The sequence below is a fragment of the Pseudophryne corroboree genome, chromosome 1 (assembly GCF_028390025.1).
Source record: "Pseudophryne corroboree isolate aPseCor3 chromosome 1, aPseCor3.hap2, whole genome shotgun sequence".
In the NCBI taxonomy this organism is placed as follows: Eukaryota; Metazoa; Chordata; class Amphibia; order Anura; family Myobatrachidae; genus Pseudophryne; species Pseudophryne corroboree.
Window position 1 is genome coordinate 787169017 of NC_086444.1, and position 23100 is coordinate 787192116.

At 47.0% G+C, this 23100-nt stretch overlaps 1 protein-coding gene across 5 annotated transcripts in view; it reads left to right on the plus strand.

Moving 5' to 3' along the window:
* The window catches only part of CENPE (centromere protein E), a 635458-nt gene that overhangs the window by 506064 nt on the left and 106294 nt on the right, over positions 1-23100 (plus strand). For all 5 annotated transcript variants that reach the window (XM_063918152.1, XM_063918161.1, XM_063918167.1 and 2 more), the window contains 4 exons: positions 1280-1384; positions 1463-1735; positions 8250-8534; positions 8617-8889. In XM_063918152.1, the coding sequence (XP_063774222.1) occupies positions 1280-1384; positions 1463-1735; positions 8250-8534; positions 8617-8889 (936 nt within the window). The remainder of the gene's footprint in view (positions 1-1279; positions 1385-1462; positions 1736-8249; positions 8535-8616; positions 8890-23100) is intronic.

A 23100-nucleotide genomic window follows, 5' to 3' on the forward strand; every position in this document is an offset into this window, starting at 1 on the left:
CAAGGTCCCCCAGCCCTGCCAAAGAACCAGCTTAGGTTATTCTTTAGCTTCGGTTTTCCATTCTCAATATTGCTAAATTATCAAAGTTGCATACTTCCAGGGCTATGCCTTGAGAGGGCAAATTAATTTGTGTTCTTGATTCAAGTACAGTATCATGCAAAGTTACATAGTGACACATGCTTGCTGTGCGGCTGCTTATCTGCTAGTTCTGCAAAGCAATCTAGTTAGACATTTATAGCCTCTGCTAATTGTGACTGTCTAAATTGTGGTGCAGTCAGAATAGCTGATATTAGGGTTACTAGGATGGACCAGGTCGGGGCCTTGGGGTCTTTAGTAGACCCATCTTGGGTATTATGTAAGCAACATTATTATTATTATTATTATTTTATTTTAAAAGACGCCAAAAGTGTTTCACAGCACAGACATTAGAACAATACAGGGTACACAGAACATAACATTCCAGTAACAGAAAAACTAAAACCGAGCACAGGTAACAATTAGCACCACTATTCTCAGTACACACGACAGCGGAGCTGTAAGGAAGCAAAGTAGTAGTCTGCATACTACTAGGGGCAGGCAGCCAATGGAAGAGATAAACAGTAACGAGCGAGAGGAGATGCAGGTATAGACATTTGCTACGTAGCAGAGAGCTGTAATTGGAGTGTGAGGGATGAGGACAGTTTATAACAGGAGGGAAGAGGGTCCTGCTCCAAGGAGCTCACAAGCTAGGGGTAGACATGAGGTGCAAGCAAGCGGAACGCGGTTTGATGGTAGGACGTAAGCAAAGCATAGATGGCCAAGGCCAATAGCGTGTAGCGTTATTGTTTGAAAGTTACTCTGGTAAAAGTCCAGGTATTCAGAAATGAAGGACCTGGTGAAATCGGTGTATAAGGCCTTGAACCTTAGTGATTGTGATAATTCAGGAAAATCTGAGCCATTTACTTCATCTTGACAATGGCTTGGTTTGATCTGCATTCCCTTCTACATAATGTGGATGGCCGGCTACATGTGCATGTTTTACCTGGGGAAGAGGTGGTACCAGGATGCACTACGGGTAGAAGGCAAGCCTGGAGGAGGCAGTATGGTCCACTAGACTATGATCTGCTGTACATCCTTGGGTCCTGATATTCATATATGTTACTTTGACATGTCAAAACGTTGCTGACCTACAAGTCTTGCCAGTGGGTTTTTTTTCTGTTCTATCCCTCTATGGTCTATTTACTGTAGAAAGTTTTTATGTTGTGTTCATTGTTAATGAGCATATTGTCTTTCTCTGCAGTCTATCGAAGCACATGGGGAGCTTAGACGGAATAAAGAACAACTTCAGGAACAGGAGCAGATAATAGAGAAGCTGACCAATGAGATTTCTCTACTTGAAGAAAAGGTATGTATGAAGACATAATTATTTTTAAATAATAACCTTTCATTTTGCACACATTTATTCTGGTCTTTTTTCTAAAAGTCATCTTCATTGGAAAGAGAACTACATGAAAAGATTAACCTTCTGACGGAGGCTGTTGGTGTGCAAGAGGTTCTTGTTCAGTCCAAGCAGAAAATGGCTGCAGAGATCGAAAACCTTATGGAGGTGGTACAGCACAAGGACTTGGAACTGGCACAAGTAGCAGTGGGAAAAGAGGAAGCTTCTCAGAAAATACTTGCTCTCGCAACAGAACTGAGCAGTGTTTCACAGGAAAAGGATGAACTACAACTTTCCACTGAAAACCTACAAACAGAGGTACATCTAAATAGTATACCTGGAGAGTAAGTGGGAGTATATGTCTTTTAAAAAGAAAAAACACAAATATATTGAGACCCACATTCCCATCTCTGCTTGGCTACACACTCTCATACTCCTGCCCGGTTGCTCTCATCACCAAAGTGTATCCCATCATTTATTATAGTGTACGCTGTTGAGGAAACAGGACATTTAGATTTATATTACCGAGCTTTTAATATTCACAGTTGTGCTCCCTTACACTTTGTGTTGTGATATCCTAGGTGAAGGGTGCTAACTCATATTTAAATTGGCAATGGAAGGACAATTTTACTTTTGTGCTACAATCCCCTCTGTGCTTGCCAATAAACTGCTGCTCCCAAAAAGCATGATTTGTGGCCTGCCTTCAGTGTGACTGTAGTGATGACAGGTGCACTAGTAATCTAGTTACTTAACATCATGGAAGCCTAGTGGATAACTAGGGAAGCAATGCAAATGCTAGCTCCAACCAACATTCTACTTTCTATTTCGTCCTAGAGGATGTTGGGCACTCTCAAAAGACCATAGGGTATAGACTGGATCCGCAGGAGACATGGGCACTTTAAGACTTTCAAAGGGGGCGTGACCTGGCTCCTCCCTCTATATCCCTCCCCCCGATGAAATGTGCCCAGACGAGACACAGGGCACTCGGGGAGCTCTTAGAGTTTCTCTGAAAAGACTTAATGTTAGGTTTTTTATTTTGGGGAGATCTGCTGGCTACAGACTCCCTGCTTCATGGGAAAGAGGGGAGAGCAGTCTAGACCCACGTCTAATGAGTTTCAGTGCTCTGCTGCGGCTGACAGGATGCCTTCAGCTCCTGAGGGGAGATGAACGCTGGGCTCTCCTGGATGCTCCCTCCCACAGCTTGCCGTCCCCCCTCTTCAGCCAGAAGACAGGTGAGTATTGAGGAAAAGACATCTTCAAAAAGACGGCATATAAGAGGTACCACACAGCGGCTTGCTCAGTGCGCGCCAGGCTCCCGTTCAGGTCACACCGCTGGGTGTCTTGATGATGGGGGGGGGGGGGGGAGAGCTTGTTACCTCTATAAACTGGCTGGCAATGATATTCAGGCACTGTCCGCAATACCCCCGCCAGGATAATTATATAAAATTAAGCGGGACGAAGCGCGCCATGTTGGGGGCGAGGCTTCTTCCTCACTGGCGCCATTTTCCTCCTCAGTGAAGTCGCTGGTCCTTCCTCACCCGCAGCAAGTACCAGGGGGCTCAAAACAGAGGGGGGGGTGGGGGCGGCATATTTATTATAAGTAAAGCGCAGCAGCTCTGGGACATTTATTAGTGTGGTCAGACCTGCTTATTTGGCGCTGGGGTGTGAGCTGGCTATTTCCCTTTGTGTTCCCTCACAGACTTGGTGTGTGTGCTGTCTCTGGGTAGTCGACATGTCGGAGGCAGATTATCCTTCTTCAGGGAATAATTTATCAGGGACACCGAATGTTTTGGGGGTGGCCCTGTCGGCGGCACTGCCGACTGCAGATTGGTTAACTACATTGAATGCCTCGCATGCTAGTGTCACGTCATTAAATCAAAAATTTGATCAGTCTGAATCTCAATCCCAGGTGTGGAAAAGATCAGTGGAGGACACTATGACAAATGCAAGACCCTGCGGGGTCGCACAAGCGTAGTTTTGACCAGTTAGTTGACACGGATACAGACACGGACTCGGAGGCCGATGTCTATTATGCTGATTCTAGGTTGGACCCTAAATTGGCTAAGAGTATTCAGTATATGATTGTTGCTGTCAAAGATATCTTGAATATTAATGAGGACCCTATTACACCTGAAACCAGGGTCCTTATTTACAAGGAAAAGAAGCGCTCGGTTACCTTTCCTCCTTGTTTCGAACTGAACGCTCTCTTTGATAGCATTAGGAACGGCCCTGATAAAAAAAATTCTGATTCCTAAAAGGATCAGAGTGGCGTACCCCTTTCCAGAGTCTGATAGGGATACGTGGGAAAATCCCCCCACAGTAGACAAAGCCCTGGCGCGTTTGTCAAAACAGGTATCCCTCCCTTCAGCCCAATCGACGGCCCTTAAGGAGCCGGCGGACCGTAAGCAGGAGGCTACCCTAAAGGCTATTTTCACTACTACAGGGACACTGCTCAGGCCTCTTATTGCGTCTGGAGATAACATCCAGGTAACGCTTGGTTATATCAGAGATGCAGCTGCATACTTGAAAGAGGCTTCAAGGGATGCTGGCCTGCTAGGTGCTAAGGCGAATGTTATGTCCGTTGCGGCTAGGCGAGCGCTCTGGACTCACCAGTGGAATGCTGATGCTGATTCCAAGAGAAATGTGGAGTCTCTTCCTTTTAAGGGAGGTAAACTTTTCGGTGACAGTCTTACTGATTTAGTATCAGCAGCTACGCGGGTAAATCTACCTTTTTACCTTCTGTTCCTACGCAACAGAAGAAACTGCCACATTATCAAATGCAGTCCTTTCGGCCCAACAAGTATAGAAGAGGCCGAGGAAACTTCTTCCTGGCTACCAGAGGTAAAGGAAGAGGCAAGAGGGTTCCCGCATCCTCGGGTTCCCAGGAGCAGAAGTCCTCCCCGGCTTCTGCCAAATCCTCCGCATGACGCCAGGTCTCCCTTACAGGGGCCCGCACCGGTGGGGGCACGCCTAAAGCTTTTCAGTCAGGTCTGGGTTCGCTCGGGTCAAGACCCTTGGGTATTGAGTATTGTGTCCCAAGGGTACAAACTGGAGTTTCATGGTGTTCCCCCTCACCGTTTTTTCAGATCAGCCTTACCAGCTTCGCTTCAGGACAGGGCTCTGGTCTGCGGTGCAGTACAAAACTTGTCAAAATCAGGTTGTGGTCCCGGTACCCCCTGCACAGCAGGGGCAGGGGTTTTATTCAAGCCTGTTTGTTGTGCCGAAGCCGGATGGCTCGGTAAGACTAATCCTCAACCTGAAATCTCTCAATTTCTTCCTGGTAAAATTCAAATTCAAGATGGAGTCTCTCACAGCGGTGATCTCCAGTCTGGAGGAGGGGGAATTCATGGTCTCATTGGACATAAAGGATGCCTACCTTCATATCCCCATTTATCCTCCTCATCAAAGTTTCCTGAGGTTTGCTATCCAGGATACGCACTACCAGTTTCAGACGTTGCAGTTTGGTCTATCCACGGCTCTGAGGATTTTCACCAAAGTAATGGTAGAAATTATGGTTCTCCTGCGCAAGCAAGGAGTTACAATTATCCCGTACTTGGACGATCTCCTTATAAAGGCGAGGTCCAAGGACAAATTGTTGCAGGACATTGCACTGTCCCTGTCAATTCTACAACAGCACGGCTGGCTCCTGAACTTGCCGAAATCACAGTTAATCCTGACAACCCAGTTGGCGTTTTTGGGCATGATACTGGACACGGTCCAACAGAGTGTGTTCCTCCCCATGGAGAAAGCTCGGGAAATTCAGAGTCTGGTAAGACTCTTGCTAAAACCGAAAACGGTCTCCATTCATCAATGTATTCAATTGCTGGGAAAAATGGTGGCGGTATACGAGGCCCTCCAGTTTGGGAGGTTCCATGCCAGAGTGTTCCAGTGGGACCTGTTGGACAAATGGTCCGGATACCACCTTCATATGCACCGGAGGATAATTCTATCTCCCAACACCAGAGTCTCACTTCTGTGGTGGCTCCACAGCTCTCACCTCCTTGCGGGACGCCGGTTCGGGATCCAGGACTGGATCCTGGTAACCACGGATGCAAGTCTCCGAGGTTGGGGGGCAGTCACTCTGGGGGTGAGCTTCCAAGGAAGATGGTCAAGTCCGGAAACTCATCTTCACATAAATGTTCTGGAACTGAGAGCCATTTACAACGGCCTCCTACAAGCGGAACATCTTCTTCGGAACCTGCCAGTTCTGATCCAATCGGACAATGTCACGGCAGTGGCTTACATCAACCGCCAAGGCGGCACGACAAGCACAGCAGCAATGGCTGAAGCCACGAAAATTCTTAGTTGGGCGGAAAAACATACAAGCGCTCTGTCGGTAATATTCATTCCGGGAGTGGACAACTGGGAAGCAGACTTCCTCAGCAGACACGACCTTCATCCAGGAGAGTGGAGCCTCCATCAGGAGGTCTTCACACTGATAACAGTTCGATGGGGGGGGGACACATGATGGCGTCTCGCCTCAACAGAAAACTTCTCAGTTATTGTTCCAGGTCCAGGGACCCTCAGGCGGAGGCAGTGGATGCGCACTCTGGGTGTTTCCGTCGATGTACATTTTCCCTCCGCTTCCTCTCATCCCAAAGGTGTTGAGACTTCTAAAAAGAACAAACATTCCAGCGCTCCTTGTAGCCCCAGATTGGCTAAGGAGAACGTGGTACCCGGATCTTCAGACGTTACTAGTCGACGATCCCTGGCCTCTTCCTCTTCGCGAGGACCTGCTGCGGCAGGGGCCGTTTGTCCACCAAGACTTACAACGGCTACGTTTGACGGCATGGCGGTTGAACGCCAGATTTTAGCCCGGAAGGGTATTCCCAGTGAAGTCATACCTACTCTTATTCTTGCCAGGAAGGCTGTGACGTCAAAGCACTATCACCGTATTTGGAGGAAATATATTTCCTGGTGCGAGTCCAAGAGAGCTCCAGTGGAGAAATTTGACCTTGGACATTTTCTCCATTTTCTACAGAATGGAGTGGATGCGGGCCTTAAATTTAGGCTCCATTAAAGTGCAGATTTCTGCCTTGTCCATTTTCTTTCAGAAACAATTGGCCTCACTTCCTGAAGTGCATACCTTTGTGAAAGGGGTGTTGCACATCTAACCTCCTTTTGTGATCCCTGTGGCACCTTGGGACCTTAACGTCGTATTATCGTTCCTTCAGTCACATTGGTTTGAACCTTTGCGTAAAGTGGAGTTAAAATTCCTCACTTGGAAAGTTGTCATTTTGTTGACGTTGGCATCCGCAAGGCGGGTGTCGGAGTTGGCGGCCTTGTCTCACATGAGCCCTTACTTAATTTTCCATGAAGATAGAGCAGAGTTGCGAACTCTGCAACAATTTCTGCCAAAGGTAGTTTCCTCTTTTCATATCAACCAACCTATTGTGGTGCCAGTGGCTACTGGCGCTTTGGCTGAGAATAAGTCTCTGGATGTGGTCAGAGCTTTAAAGATTTATGTAGCCAGGACGGCTCCATTGAGGAAAACAGAGTCTCTGTTTATTTTGTATGCTCCCAATAAGATTGGGGTTCCTGCTTCCAAGCAGACCATTGCCCGCTGGATATGTCAGATGATCCAGCAGGCTCATTCAACGGCAGGCTTGCCGTTGCCGAAATCAGTGAAGGCCCATTCCTCTAGGAAGGTGGGTTCGTCCTGGGCAGCTGCCCGGGGTGTCTCGGCATTGCAACTTTGCCGAGCTGCTACTTGGTCGGGGTCGAACACGTTTGCTACATTTTACAAGTTGATACCTTGGCCGATGAAGACTTTAAATTTGGTCAATCGGTGCTGCAGAGTCATCCGCACTCTCCCGCCCGCTATTGAGCTTTGGTATAAACCCCATGGTCTTTTGAGAGTGCCCAACATCCTCTAGGACGAAATAGAAAATAGGATATTAAATACCTACCGGTAAATCCTTTTCTATGAGTCTGTAGAGGATGTTGGGCGCCCGTCCCAGTGCGTACTGTATCTGCAGTTTAGTTCTGGTTACACACAGGTTGTGTTTTTGTTTTTTTCTTAAGCTTGTTGCTGAGGTTTTGTCCATGTCCGTTGACATGTGTTCAGTTATCTGCCATATTATACGGCATGCTTATGGCGTGAGCTGGTGTTGGCTCACCTTGTTTGTTAAGTCCTTTCCTCGTAATGTCCGTCTCGCCGGGCACAGTTCCAAACTGAGTCTGGGTAAGGATATAGAGGGAGGAGCCAGGTCACGCCCCCTTTGAAAGTCTTAAAGTGCCCATGTCTCCTGCGGATCCCGTCTATACCCCATGGTCTTTTGAGAGTGCCCAACATCCTCTACAGACTCCTAGAAAAGGATTTACCGGTAGGTATTTAAAATCCTATTTTTTTTTTTTTTATTGGCCAAACCGGTAGTTCCTTTGTATACTGGTGCAACATTACTGCTTTCCCAAAAATGGCCCCAGAGTTGAGACTCCAGCTAAGGTGTAAAATAGTTACACCTGGACAAGCTATTTTGCCCTGCAACATTCTAATTTAAAAAAATATATATAGATGCACAAAAATAGTTCCAGCTATAACATATAGTAGTTCAATATTTGGTTGCTACATATAAATTTTAAATCTGTCTCCACATTTTCATTACTTATTCTTAGCAGCACAACATGGCTTGAAATTAGTTCTTTTGTATTGTGTGTAATTCTGCTCATTGGCAAATCAAAGTTCTAAATTTGATCAAGAGTCTCCATTTACTTTTGAAAACCGATTATTACAGTTAAAACTTAACTGGGAAGAAAATATGCTTTCTTACACTTGTAACGCTAATCTACTGCTGCTACAGTGATATTTGTGTTATGTTTCCATAATAACTAGGCTGGGAAGCTGCGAGGGGAAATACAGCAACTACAACATACGCGTGATCTGTTTGCTGAGCAACAAAGCCAGAATACTAGCCAATTAGACGACCTGGTCACTGAAATCAAACAGTTACAACAGAAAATGAACCTCAGCAATGCTACTACTCAGCAACTGGAGAACGATAAGGAGGCTTTGCAAAAGCAGGTGAAGCAGTATGAGCTGGAAATAGGATCTCTTCTACAGGAACAGGAGCAGAGGATAGAGAAGCTGACGAATGAGTTTTCTCTGCTAGAAGAAAAGGTATAGGAGATGGCATTATACTTTTAATTAACATACTTTAATATTTGCAGTACATATTTAATGTCTAGTATTTCTTTCAAAGTCATCTTCATTAGAAAGAGAACTGCAAGAAAAGATTACTCTTCTGACGGAGGCTGTTGGTGAGCGAGAGGTTCTTGTTCAGTCCAAGCAGAATATGGCTGTAGAGATAGAACAGCTTATGGAGGCTGTAAAGAGCAAGGACTCAGAGGTGAAACAAGTAGCAGTGGAAAAAGAGGAAGCATCTCACAAAATACTTGAACTCTCCAAAGAGCTGAGAAGCATCTCACAAGAAAGGGATGACCTACAGCTTTCTAAGGATACCTTACAGGAAGAGGTACATTTTGACCACTAATCAGGTTTTGGGTTTTTTAGCATTTAATTTCAGACTTTTTTTTTTTTTTAAAGGTACACTTTATTATCCTAATTGCAATTTTTTACATTTAAAATAAAATGTTATTCTTGTTTAATATTTAACAAATATGCAGGTTTGGAATAAATTTATACTCAACCAAGGGTCTATAGCCATTTATATAATTGAAACAGTTGTGGGAATATATTTGGAAACTATTGTTATACAGTAAAAACTTTACGGTTAGTATATATTAAAGTATGAGGTAAGTAAGGTTTGTTTTTTAACTATAAACAATAGGATTTTAATTACCTACTGGTAAATCCTTTTCTCGTAGTCCATAAGGGATATTGGGGAATTAGTAAAATGGGGGTATAGATGGGGTCCAAAGGAGCCGGTGCACTTTAGATTTCTTCAACTGGGTGTGCTGGCTCCTCCCCACTATGCTCCCTCCCATAGGCAGTTATAGGTAAAATAGTGTCCGAAGGAGAAAGGACATGAGAGAAGGAACATAACAAGGAGTGGTGAGATTCACACACCAATAACATAACACGACCAGCAACGGCTGGTAACAAAACAGCAACAGCTGAACAGGTAACCATATAAAAGACAACCTGCAGAAAAGTCAGCGTATTGAGGCGGGCCCCCAATATCTACGAAAAAAAAGGATTTACCAATAGTTAATTAAAATCCTATTTTCTGTAGCATCCATAAAGGATATTGGGTAATTAGTACGATGGGGATGTCCTAAAGCTTCCTGAACGGGCGGGAATGTGCGTAGACGTCTGCTGCACTGCCTGCCCAAACTGTAAACCTGTAGAACTTCACAAAAGTGTTCGTTCCCGACCAGGTAGCAGCTCGGCATAGTTTCAAGGCCGAGACTCCACAGTCAGCCGCCCAGGAAGACCCCACTGATCTTGTAGAGTGGGCCTTCAGAGACTCTGGAACTGGTAAGGCTGCGACACATAGGCCTGTTGGATAGTAAGCCTAAGCCAATGAGCAGTGGACTGCTTTGAAGCAGGGCAACCTTTTTTCTACGCATTGTAGAGCACGAACAAGTTATCAGTCTTTCTGATCCGAACCGTTCTCTTGACATAGAGGCACGCACAGCATCCATCCAGGGTGTTATAGACACGCTGGGAGAGCGTTATATATTTATATTTCTCTATCGTCCTAGTGGATGCTGGGGTTCCTGAAAGGACCATGGGGAATAGCGGCTCCGCAGGAGACAGGGCACAAAAAGTAAAGCTTTCCGATCAGGTGGTGTGCACTGGCTCCTCCCCCTATGACCCTCCTCCAAGCCTCAGTTAGATTTTTGTGCCCGGCCGAGAAGGGTGCAATCTAGGTGGCTCTCCTAAAGAGCTGCTTAGAAAAAGTTTAGCTTAGGTTTTTTATTTTACAGTGAGTCCTGCTGGCAACAGGATCACTGCAACGAGGGACTTAGGGGAGAAGAAGTGAACTCACCTGCGTGCAGGATGGATTGGCTTTTTGGCTACTGGACATCAGCTCCAGAGGGACGATCACAGGTACAGCCTGGATGGTCACCGGAGCCTCGCCGCCGGCCCCCTTGCAGATGCTGAAACATGAAGAGGTCCAGAATCGGCGGCAGAAGACTCCTCAGTCTTCTAAAGGTAGCGCACAGCACTGCAGCTGTGCGCCATTTTCCTCTCAGCACACTTCACACGGCAGTCACTGAGGGTGCAGGGCGCTGGGAGGGGAGCGCCCTGGGAGGCAAATGAAAACCTATTTGGCTAAAAAATACCTCACATATAGCCTCCGGGGGCTATATGGAGATATTTAACCCCTGCCAGAATACACTAAAGAGCGGGAGACGAGCCCGCCGAAAAAGGGGCGGGGCCTATCTCCTCAGCACACAGCGCCATTTTCCTTACACAGCTCCGCTGGTCAGGACGGCTCCCAGGTCTCTCCCCTGCACTGCACTACAGAAACAGGGTAAAACAAGAGAGGGGGGGCAAAATAGTGGCAAAAATTATATTATAAAAGCAGCTATACAGGGAGCACTTATTATAAGGCTATCCCTGTCATATATAGCGCTTTTGGTGTGTGCTGGCAAACTCTCCCTCTGTCTCCCCAAAGGGCTAGTGGGGTCCTGTCTTCGTTAAGAGCATTCCCTGTGTGTCTGCTGTGTGTCGGTACGTGTGTGTCGACATGTATGAGGACGATATTGGTGTGGAGGCGGAGCAATTGCCAAATATGGGGATGTCGCCTCCTAGGGGGTCGACACCAGAATGGATGCCTTTATTTATGGAATTACGGGATAGTGTCAACACGCTAAAGCAGTCGTTTGACGACATGAGACGGCCGGACAATCAGTTAGTGCCTGTCCAGGCGCCTCAAACACCGTCAGGGGCTGTAAAACGCCCTTTGCCTCAGTTGGTCGACACAGACCCAGACACAGGCACTGATTCCAGTGGCGACGGTGACGAATCAACCGTATTTTCCAGTAGGGCCACACGTTATATGATTTTGGCAATGAAGGAGGCGTTACATTTAGCTGATACTACAGGTACCACTAAACAGGGTATTATGTGGGGTGTGAAAAAACTACCTATAGTTTTTCCTGAATCAGAAGAACTAAATGATGTATGTGATGAAGCGTGGGTTGCCCCCGATAAAAAGATGCTAATTTCAAAGAAGTTATTGGCTTTATACCCTTTCCCGCCAGAGGTTAGGGCGCGCTGGGAAACACCTCCTAGGGTGGACAAGGCGCTCACACGCTTATCTAAACAAGTGGCGTTACCCTCTCCTGAGACGGCCGCACTTAAAGATCCAGCAGATAGGAGGATGGAAAATATCCAAAAAAGTATATACACACATACAGGTGTTATACTACGACCAGCTATAGCGACAGCCTGGATGTGCAGTGCTGGAGTAGCTTGGTCAGAGTCCCTGATTGAAAATATTGATACCCTGGATAGGGACAATGTTTTACTGTCTTTAGAGCAAATAAAGGATGCATTTCTTTATATGCGTGATGCACAGAGGGATATCTGCACACTGGCATCACGGGTAAGTGCTATGTCCATTTCGGCCAGAAGAAGTTTATGGACGCGACAGTGGTCAGGCGATGCGGACTCAAAACGGCATATGGAAGTTTTGCCGTATAAAGGGGAGGAGTTATTTGGAGTCGGTCTATCAGATTTGGTGGCCACGGCTACAGCCGGGAAATCCACCTTTTTACCTCAAGTTACTCCCCAACAGAAAAAGACACCGACTTTTCAACCGCAGCCCTTTCGTTCCTTTAAAAACAAGAGAGCAAAGGGATATTCATATCTGCCACGAGGCAGAGGAAGGGGGAAGAGACACCAACAGGCAGCTCCTTCCCAGGAACAGAAGCCCTCCCCCGCTTCTACAAAAGCCTCAGCATGACGCTGGGGCTTCTCAAGCGGACTCGGGGGCAGTGGGCGGTCGTCTCAAGAATTTCAGCGCGCAGTGGGCTCACTTGCAGGTAGATCCCTGGATCCTGCAGATAATATCTCAGGGGTACAGGTTGGAACTAGAGACAGATCCGCCTCGCCGTTTCCTGAAGTCTGCTTTACCAACGTCCCCCTCCGAAAGGGAGACTGTTTTGGAAGCCATTCACAAGCTGTACTCTCAGCAGGTGATAGTCAAGGTACCTCTTCTACAACAAGGAAAGGGGTATTATTCCACTCTATTTGTGGTACCGAAGCCGGACGGCTCGGTAAGACCTATTCTAAATCTGAAGTCCTTGAACCTGTACATAAAGAAGTTCAAGTTCAAAATGGAGTCACTCAGAGCAGTGATAGCGAACCTGGAAGAAGGGGACTTTATGGTGTCCCTGGACATCAAGGATGCGTACCTCCACGTTCCAATTTACCCCTCACACCAGGGGTACCTCAGGTTCGTTGTACAAAACTGTCACTATCAGTTTCAGACGCTGCCGTTCGGATTGTCCACGGCACCTCGGGTCTTTACAAAGGTAATGGCCGAGATGATGATTCTTCTTCGAAGAAAAGGCGTATTAATTATCCCATACTTGGACGATCTCCTAATAAGGGCAAGGTCCAGAGAACAGCTAGAGATGGGATTAGCACGGTCTCAAGAAGTGCTAAAACAGCACGGCTGGATTCTGAATATTCCAAAATCCCAGTTAATGCCGACAACTCGTCTGCTGTTCCTAGGGATGATTCTGGACACGGTTCAGAAAAAGGTTTTTCTCCCGGAGGAAAAAGCCAAGGAGTTATCCGAGCTTGTCAGGAACCTCCTAAAACCAGGAAAGGTGTCTGTACATCAATGCACAAGAGTCCTGGGAAAAATGGTGGCTTCTTACGAAGCAATTCCATTCGGCAGATTCCATGCAAGAATTTTCCAGAGGGATCTGTTGGACAAATGGTCAGGGTCGCATCTTCAGATGCACCAGCGGATAACCCTGTCTCCAAGGACAAGGGTATCTCTTCTGTGGTGGTTGCAGAGTGCTCATCTATTGGAGGGCCGCAGATTCGGCATACAGGATTGGATCCTGGTGACCACGGACGCCAGCCTGAGAGGCTGGGGAGCAGTCACACAAGGAAGAAACTTCCAGGGAGTGTGGACGAGCCTGGAAACGTCTCTTCACATAAACATTCTGGAACTAAGAGCAATCTACAATGCTCTAAGCCAGGCAGAACCTCTGCTTCAAGGAAAACCGGTGTTGATCCAGTCGGACAACATCACGGCAGTCGCCCATGTAAACAGACAGGGCGGCACAAGAAGCAGGAGTGCAATGGCAGAAGCTGCAAGGATTCTTCGCTGGGCAGAGAATCATGTGATAGCACTGTCAGCAGTGTTCATCCCGGGAGTGGACAACTGGGAAGCAGACTTCCTCAGCAGACACGACCTTCACCCGGGAGAGTGGGGACTTCATCCAGAAGTCTTCAACATGCTGGTAACCCGTTGGGAAAGACCAATGGTGGACATGATGGCGTCTCGCCTCAACAAAAAACTGGACAGGTATTGCGCCAGGTCAAGAGATCCGCAGGCAATAGCTGTGGACGCGCTGGTAACGCCTTGGGTGTACCAGTCGGTGTATGTGTTTCCTCCTCTGCCTCTCATACCAAAAGTATTGAGAATTATACGGCAAAGAGGCGTAAGAACGATACTAGTGGTTCCGGATTGGCCAAGAAGGACTTGGTACCCGGAACTTCAAGAGATGATCACGGAAGATCCGTGGCCTCTACCTCTAAGGAGGGACTTGCTTCAGCAGGGTCCCTGTCTGTTTCAAGACTTACCGCGGCTGCGTTTGACGGCATGGCGGTTGAACGCCGGATCCTAAAGGAAAAAGGCATGCCGGAAGAAGTCATTCCTACTTTGATTAAAGCAAGGAAGGAAGTAACCGTGCAACACTATCACCGCATTTGGCGAAGATATGTTGCGTGGTGCGAGGATCGGAGTGCTCCGACGGAGGAATTTCAACTGGGTCGATTCCTACATTTCCTGCAATCAGGATTGTCTATGGGTCTCAAATTGGGATCTATTAAGGTTCAAATTTCGGCCCTGTCGATTTTCTTTCAAAAAGAATTGGCTTCAGTTCCTGAAGTCCAGACTTTTGTTAAGGGAGTGCTGCATATACAGCCTCCTGTGGTGCCTCCAGTGGCACCGTGGGATCTCAATGTGGTTTTGGACTTTCTAAAATCTCATTGGTTTGAACCACTAAAAAAGGTGGATTTAAAATATCTCACATGGAAAGTGACCATGTTACTAGCCCTGGCTTCGGCCAGGAGAGTGTCAGAACTGGCAGCTTTATCTTACAAAAGCCCATATCTGATTTTCCATTCGGACAGGGCAGAACTGCGGACTCGTCCGCATTTTCTCCCTAAGGTGGTGTCAGCATTTCATCTGAACCAGCCTATTGTAGTGCCTGCGGCTACAAGTGACTTGGAGGACTCCAAGTTACTGGACGTTGTCAGAGCATTAAAAATATATATTGCAAGGACAGCTGGAGTCAGAAAATCTGACTCGTTGTTTATATTGTATGCACCCAACAAGATGGGTGCTCCTGCGTCTAAGCAGACGATTGCTCGTTGGATCTGTAGCACAATCCAACTTGCACATTCTGTGGCAGGCCTGCCACAGCCTAAATCTGTAAAGGCCCACTCCACAAGGCAGGTGGGCTCATCTTGGGCGGCTGCCCGAGGGGTCTCGGCATTACAACTTTGCCGAGCAGCTACGTGGTCAGGGGAGAACACGTTTGTAAAATTTTACAAATTTGATACTCTGGCTAAGGAGGACCTGGAGTTCTCTCATTCGGTGCTGCAGAGTCATCCGCACTCTCCCGCCCGTTTGGGAGCTTTGGTATAATCCCCATGGTCCTTTCAGGAACCCCAGCATCCACTAGGACGATAGAGAAAATAAGAATTTACTTACCGATAATTCTATTTCTCGGAGTCCGTAGTGGATGCTGGGCGCCCATCCCAAGTGCGGATTATCTGCAATAATTGTACATAGTTATTGTTAACTAATTCGGGTTATTGTTTAGGAAGCCATCTTTCAGAGGCTCCTCTGTTATCATACTGTTAACTGGGTTTTGATCACAAGTTGTACGGTGTGATTGGTGTGGCTGGTATGAGTCTTACCCGGGATTCAAAATTCCTCCCTTATTGTGTACGCTCGTCCGGGCACAGTACCTAACTGAGGCTTGGAGGAGGGTCATAGGGGGAGGAGCCAGTGCACACCACCTGATCGGAAAGCTTTACTTTTTGTGCCCTGTCTCCTGCGGAGCCGCTATTCCCCATGGTCCTTTCAGGAACCCCAGCATCCACTACGGACTCCGAGAAATAGAATTATCGGTAAGTAAATTCTTATTTTCTCTGACGTCCTAGTGGATGCTGGGGACTCCGAAAGGACCATGGGGAATAGCGGCTCCGCAGGAGACTGGGCACAAAAGTAAAAGCTTTAGGACTAGCTGGTGTGCACTGGCTCCTCCCCCTATGACCCTCCTCCAAGCCTCAGTTAGATTTTTGTGCCCGAACGATAAGGGTGCATACTAAGGGGCTCTCCTGAGCTGCTTAGAGTAAAAGTTTAAAGTAGGTTTTTTATTTTCAGTGAGACCTGCTGGCAACAGGCTCACTGCACCGAGGGACTAAGAGGAGAAGAAGCGAACTCACCTGCGTGCAGAGTGGATTGGGCTTCTTAGGCTACTGGACATTAGCTCCAGAGGGACGATCACAGGCCCAGCCATGGATGGGTCCCGGAGCCGCGCCGCCGGCCCCCTTACAGAGCCAGAAGACTGAAGAGGTCCGGAAAATCGGCGGCAGAAGACGTCCTGTCTTCAATAAGGTAGCACACAGCACCGCAGCTGTGCGCCATTGCTCTCAGCACACTTCACACTCCGGTCACTGAGGGTGCAGGGCGCTGGGGGGGGTGCCCTGAGACGCAATAGAAACACCTTATTTGGCAAAAAAAAAAAATACATCACATATAGCTCCTGGGCTATATGGATGCATTTAACCCCTGCCAATTTTTTCTTAAAAAAGCGGGAGAAAGGCCACGAGAAGGGGGCGGAGCCTATCTCCTCAGCACACTGGCGCCATTTTTTCCTCACAGCTCCGTTGGAGGAAGGCTCCCTGACTCTCCCCTGCAGTCCTGCACTACAGAAACAGGGTAAAACAAGAGAGGGGGGTCACTAATTTTGCAGATAAATATATACAGCAGCTATATCAGGGAAAAACACTTATATAAGGTTATCCCTATATATATATATATATATATATATATATATATATATATATATATATATATATATATATATATATATATATATATATATATATATATATATAGCGCTCTGGTGTGTGCTGGCAAACTCTCCCTCTGTCTCCCCAAAGGGCTAGTGGGGTCCTGTCCTCTATCAGAGCATTCCCTGTGTGTGTGCTGTGTGTCTGTACGTTGTGTCGACATGTATGAGGAGGAAAATGGTGTGGAGGCGGAGCAATTGCCTGTGTTAGTGATGTCACCCCCTAGGGAGTCGACACCTGACTGGATGGTCTTATGGAAAGAATTACGTGATAGTGTCAGCACTTTACAAAAAACTGTTGACGACATGAGACAGCCGGCAAATCCGTTAATACCTGTACAGGCGTCTCAAACACCGTCAGGGGCTCTAAAGCGCCCGTTACCTCTGGTAGACACGGACACTGACTCCAGTGTAGACGGTGAGGAAACAAACGTATTTTCCAGTAGGGCCACACGTTACATGATCACGGCAATGAAGGAGGTTTTGAACATTTCTGATACTACAGGTACCACAAAAAAGGGTATTATGTGGGGTGTGAAAAAACTACCCGTAGTTTTTCCTGAATCAGATGAATTAAATGAGGTGTGTGATGAAGCGTGGGTTTCCCCCGATAAAAAACTGCTAATTTCTAAAAAAAATTATTGGCATTATACCCTTTCCCGCCAGAGGTTAGGGCGCGTTGGGAAACACCCCCTAGGGTAGATAAGGCGCTCACACGCTTATCAAAACAAGTGGCGTTACCGTCTCCTGATACGGCCGCCCTCAAGGAACCAGCTGATAGGAAGCTGGAAAATATCCTAAAAAGTATATACACACATACTGGTATTATACTGCGACCAGCAATCGCCTCAGCCTGGATGTGCAGTGCTGGGGTGGCTTGGTCGGATTCCCTGACTGAAAATATTGATACCCTGGACAGGGACAATATATTATTGACTATAGAGCATTTAAAGGATGCATTTCTATATATGCGAGATGCACAGAGGGATATTTGCACTCTGGCATCAAGAGTAAGTGCGATGTCCATTTCTGCCAGAAGAGGGTTATGGACGCGACAGTGGTCAGGTGATGCGGATTCCAAACGGCATATGGAAGTATTGCCGTATAAAGGGGAGGAGTTATTTGGGGTCGGTCTATCGGACCTGGTGGCAACGGCTGGGAAATCCACCTTTTTACCCCAGGTCACCTCTCAGCAGAAAAAGATACCGTCTTTTCAGGCTCAGTCCTTTCGTCCCCATAAGGGCAAGCGGGCAAAAGGCCACTCATATCTGCCCCGGGGCAGAGGAAGGGGAAAAAGACTGCAGCAGGCAGCCTCTTCCCACGAACAGAAGCCCTCCCCCGCTTCTGCCAAGTTCTCAGCATGACGCTGGGGCCTTACAAGCGGACTCAGGCACGGTGGGGGCCCGTCTCAAGAATTTCAGCGCGCAGTGGGCTCACTCGCAAGTGGACCCCTGGATCCTGCCGGTAGTATCTCAGGGGTACAAATTGGAATTCGAGACGTCTCCCCCTCGCCGGTTCCTGAAGTCTGCGTTACCAACGTCTCCCCCCGACAGGGAGGCGGTATTGGAAGCCATTCACAAGCTGTATTCCCAGCAGGTGATAATCAAGGTACCCCTCCTACAACAGGGAAAGGGGTATTATTCCACGCTGTTTGTGGTACCGAAGCCGGACGGCTCGGTGAGACCTATTTTAAATCTGAAATCCTTGAACACTTACATAAAAAGGTTCAAGTTCAAGATGGAGTCACTCAGAGCAGTGATAGCGAACCTGGAAGAAGGGGACTATATGGTGTCTCTGGACATCAAGGATGCTTACCTCCATGTCCCAATTTGCCCTTCTCGCCAAGGGTACCTCAGTTTTGTGGTACAGAACTGTCACTATCAGTTTCAGACGCTGCCGTTTGGATTGTCCACGGCACCTCGGGTCTTTACCAAGGTAATGGCCGAAATGATGATTCTTCTTCGAAGAAAAGGCGTCTTAATTATCCCTTACTTGGACGATCTCCTGATAAGGGCAAGGTCCAGAGAACAGTTAGAGGTCGGAGTAGCACTATCTCAAGTAGTACTACGACAGCACGGATGGATTCTAAATATTCCAAAATCGCAGCTGATTCCGACGACACGTCTGCTGTTCCTAGGGATGATTCTGGACACAGTACAGAAAAAGGTGTTTCTCCCGGAGGAGAAAGCCAGGGAGTTATCCGACCTAGTCAGGAACCTCCTGAGACCAGGCCAAGTGTCAGTGCATCAATGCACAAGGGTCCTGGGAAAGATGGTGGCTTATTACGAAGCGATTCCATTCGGCAGATTCCACGCAAGAACTTTTCAGTGGGATCTGCTGGACAAATGGTCCGGATCGCATCTTCAAATGCATCAACGGATAACCCTGTCTCCAAGGACAAGGGTGTCTCTCCTGTGGTGGTTACAGAGTGCTCATCTCCTAGAGGGCCGCAGATTCGGCATTCAGGATTGGGTCCTGGTGACCACGGATGCCAGCCTGAGAGGCTGGGGAGCAGTCACACAGGGAAAAAATTTCCAGGGCTTGTGGTCAAGCATGGAAACGTCACTTCACATAAATATCCTGGAACTAAGGGCCATTTACAATGCCCTAAGTCAGGCAAGGCCTCTGCTTCAGGGTCAGCCGGTGTTGATCCAGTCGGACAACATCACGGCAGTCGCCCACGTAAACAGACAGGGCGGCACAAGAAGCAGGAGGGCAATGACGGAAGTTGCAAGGATTCTTCGCTGGGCGGAAAATCATGTGATAGCACTGTCAGCAGTGTTCATTCCGGGAGTGGACAACTGGGAAGCAGACTTCCTCAGCAGACACGATCTCCACCCGGGGGAGTGGGGACTTCACCCAGAAGTCTTCCACATGATTGTGAACCGTTGGGAAAAACCAAAAGTGGACATGATGGCGTCCCGCCTCAACAAAAAACTGGACAGATATTGCGCCAGGTCAAGGGACCCTCAGGCAATAGCTGTGGACGCTCTGGTAACACCGTGGGTGTACCAGTCAGTGTATGTGTTCCCTCCTCTGCCTCTCATACCCAAGGTACTGAGAATCATAAGAAGGAGAGGAGTAAAGACTATACTCGTGGCTCCGGATTGGCCAAGAAGGAATTGGTACCCGGATCTTCAAGAGATGCTCACGGAAGACCCGTGGCCTCTACCTCTAAGAAAGGACCTGCTCCAGCAGGGACCATGTCTGTTCCAAGACTTACCGTGGCTGCGTTTGACGGCATGGCGGTTGAACGCCGGATCCTGAAGGAAAAAGGCATTCCGGATGAAGTCATCCCTACCCTGATCAAAGCCAGGAAGGATGTAACTGTGCAACATTATCACCGTATTTGGCGTAAATATGTTACGTGGTGTGAGGCCAGGAAGGTCCCTACAGAGGAATTTCAACTGGGTCGTTTCCTGCATTTCCTGCAAACAGGACTGTCTATGGGCCTAAAATTAGGGTCCATTAAGGTTCAAATTTCGGCCCTGTCAATATTCTTCCAAAAAGAACTAGCTTCAGTTCCTGAAGTTCAGACGTTTGTCAAGGGAGTACTGCATATACAGCCTCCTTTTGTGTCTCCAGTGGCACCTTGGGATCTCAATGTAGTTTTGGGGTTCCTAAAATCACATTGGTTTGAACCACTCACCACTGTGGACTTAAAATATCTCACATGGAAAGTGGTAATGCTGTTAGCCCTGGCTTCAGCCAGGCGTGTATCAGAATTGGCGGCTTTATCCTATAAAAGCCCTTACCTAATTTTTCATACGGATAGGGCAGAATTGAGGACTCGTCCTCAATTTCTCCCTAAGGTGGTTTCAGCTTTTCACTTAAACCAGCCTATTGTGGTGCCTGCGGCTACTAGGGACTTGGAGGATTCCAAGTTGCTGGACGTAGTCAGGGCCCTGAAAATATATGTTTCCAGGACGGCTGGAGTCAGAAAATCTGACTCGCTGTTTATCCTGTATGCACCCAACAAGCTGGGTGCTCCTGCTTCTAAGCAGACGATTGCTCGTTGGCTTTGTAGTACAATTCAGCTTGCACATTCTGTGGCAGGCCTGCCACAGCCAAAATCTGTAAAAGCCCATTCCACACGGAAAGTGGGCTCATCTTGGGCGGCTGCCCGAGGGGTCTCGGCTTTACAACTTTGCCGAGCAGCTACTTGGTCAGGGGCAAACACGTTTGCTAAATTCTACAAATTTGATACCCTGGCTGAGGAGTGACAATGTCTATAATATTTGTCCTATTAAAAACACGTTAAAGGTTAAAGAACACAGTACGCAATTGGCGCAAAAAGTACCGCGAGGGTACTCCCTTAACTATACCTTAAGGAATGTACTTATACTGTAAACATTTGTGCAGTGACAATGTGTAGATGTAATGCAGTGTAACCTTGTTAGCTTAAAAGCTGTATGAGCGACTATGACGCTCTGAGAACCTTTATGCATTTATAATAATCAATCAAATACCGGTCTAAGGTTCTAACGCCTTTAGTGAGAGAATGAACGTTCAAAAAGAATAATACAATACAAGCTATACACTACCAAAATAACATAGAATATCTAACCAAGTTACTACACATAAAATACAATAAAGACACAATTACGTTTAAGGGGGAGGGGAGAGAGAGAGGGGGAGAGAGAATGGCTAACAATAACAATAAGACAATATGGTTGCAGAGAAGCTTACACATGTGAGGAACAATCGCTGCGCAGTTAGTCAATGCTGAGAATCTTTGTGGAGAAAATACTTGAGCTTACCCATACTGGCTGTCCCTATATACACAACCCTACAATACCGCATGGGACAGAAGCTAGACTCCATTTTGGGAAAACTCCCATGATTCCAAAGACTGCACCACATGGCTGAAAGGGGGAGGGGAAAACACCCAGCAGCAGCCATTTTACTCAAACCAACTAATCTTATTCCACATTCCAATCCAACTTCCTAGAACCATCTTATTGCATACAGTCCATGTTATATGAATCACCAGATCACAATGTAACCACACATCCCAGCATGCCATTGCTACAGAACCCATATTCACAAGTAACTGCATGGCGGTATTCATGATTGACAAGATATATTATAACAAACCAGCACAATCTATTTTAAATCACCATAGGCAAACAAATACCACAAATGCTATGCTACAGGTTGTCTAATGTCCCAGCTACCATCACAGATTCCCAGATCTATCACACAAACAAGTTACAATATCCTATTTAAACCAGCACCATTGACCTTAAAGCAATCTGTCTATATTTCCTTATCTAGCCATGTGAATTCTATACTTAGCCTTCCGCTTGGAGGTCAGTCCTAGGGATGAAGCAGCCATGCTGCTGGGTGCCAGGTAGCTGTGTGAGTGAGTGAGCCCTGTGATTTCCAGTGGATAATATCATACCTGCATTCCAGCTGTGGGGGTGTGTCAACCACAGGAAGTGTGTCTTTCACAGTATGTGAGCTAGCTGTATCAGTGGCCTTGGTTATGCAAAACGATGGGTGATGACTAACACATTCCTGTCTTGTGGGAAGCTATTGTTTGGCGAATACAAAACAAAACCCTGTCTCTGGGTTTTGTTCGATATTCATGATGTCCACTTTCAGTTGAGACAATGACATCTCAGCAATCATTCTTCTGGAGACAAATCCAGCCCCATTTCGTAAACACAGGTGTTGGCCCTCCTCATTGAGTCTCAAAGCTCAGTGTAATTAAAGGCTATTGTACTCCGTCTGCGTGAAAGATACTGATTTGGAATACAATTAATCTTCAATTACTATTCCTGTGCTTAACTATGCATATGAACATGTGAAGCCCTCCCAACATGCAAGCTATTGTTTGGGGAATCTCTAAGGTCAAAGAGCCATCTTTAATATACCATACTTTGCTGAACTCAGGGGAATATTAACTTATAAAATACATTATTTTGATTTAAATATGCCGCGTGCACACACACATGAAGTGCATATATGGCAACGTGCAGCGTGATATTTTTCTGACTTTGACAGGAGGACCTGGAGTTCTCTCATTCGGTGCTGCAGAGTCATCCGCACTCTCCCGCCCGTTTGGGAGCTTTGGTATAATCCCCATGGTCCTTTCGGAGTCCCCAGCATCCACTAGGACGTCAGAGAAAATAAGAATTTACTTACCGATAATTCTATTTCTCATAGTCCGTAGTGGATGCTGGGCGCCCATCCCAAGTGCGGATTGTCTGCAATACTTGTACATAGTTATTGTTACAAAAATCGGGTTATTATTGTTGTGAGCCATCTTTTCAGAGGCTCCTCTGTTCTCATGCTGTTAACTGGGTTCACACAAGTTGTACGGTGTGGCTGGTATGAGTCTTACCCGGGATTCAAAATCCTTCCTTATTGTGTACGCTCGTCCGGGCACAGTATCCTAACTGAGGCTTGGAGGAGGGTCATAGGGGGAGGAGCCAGTG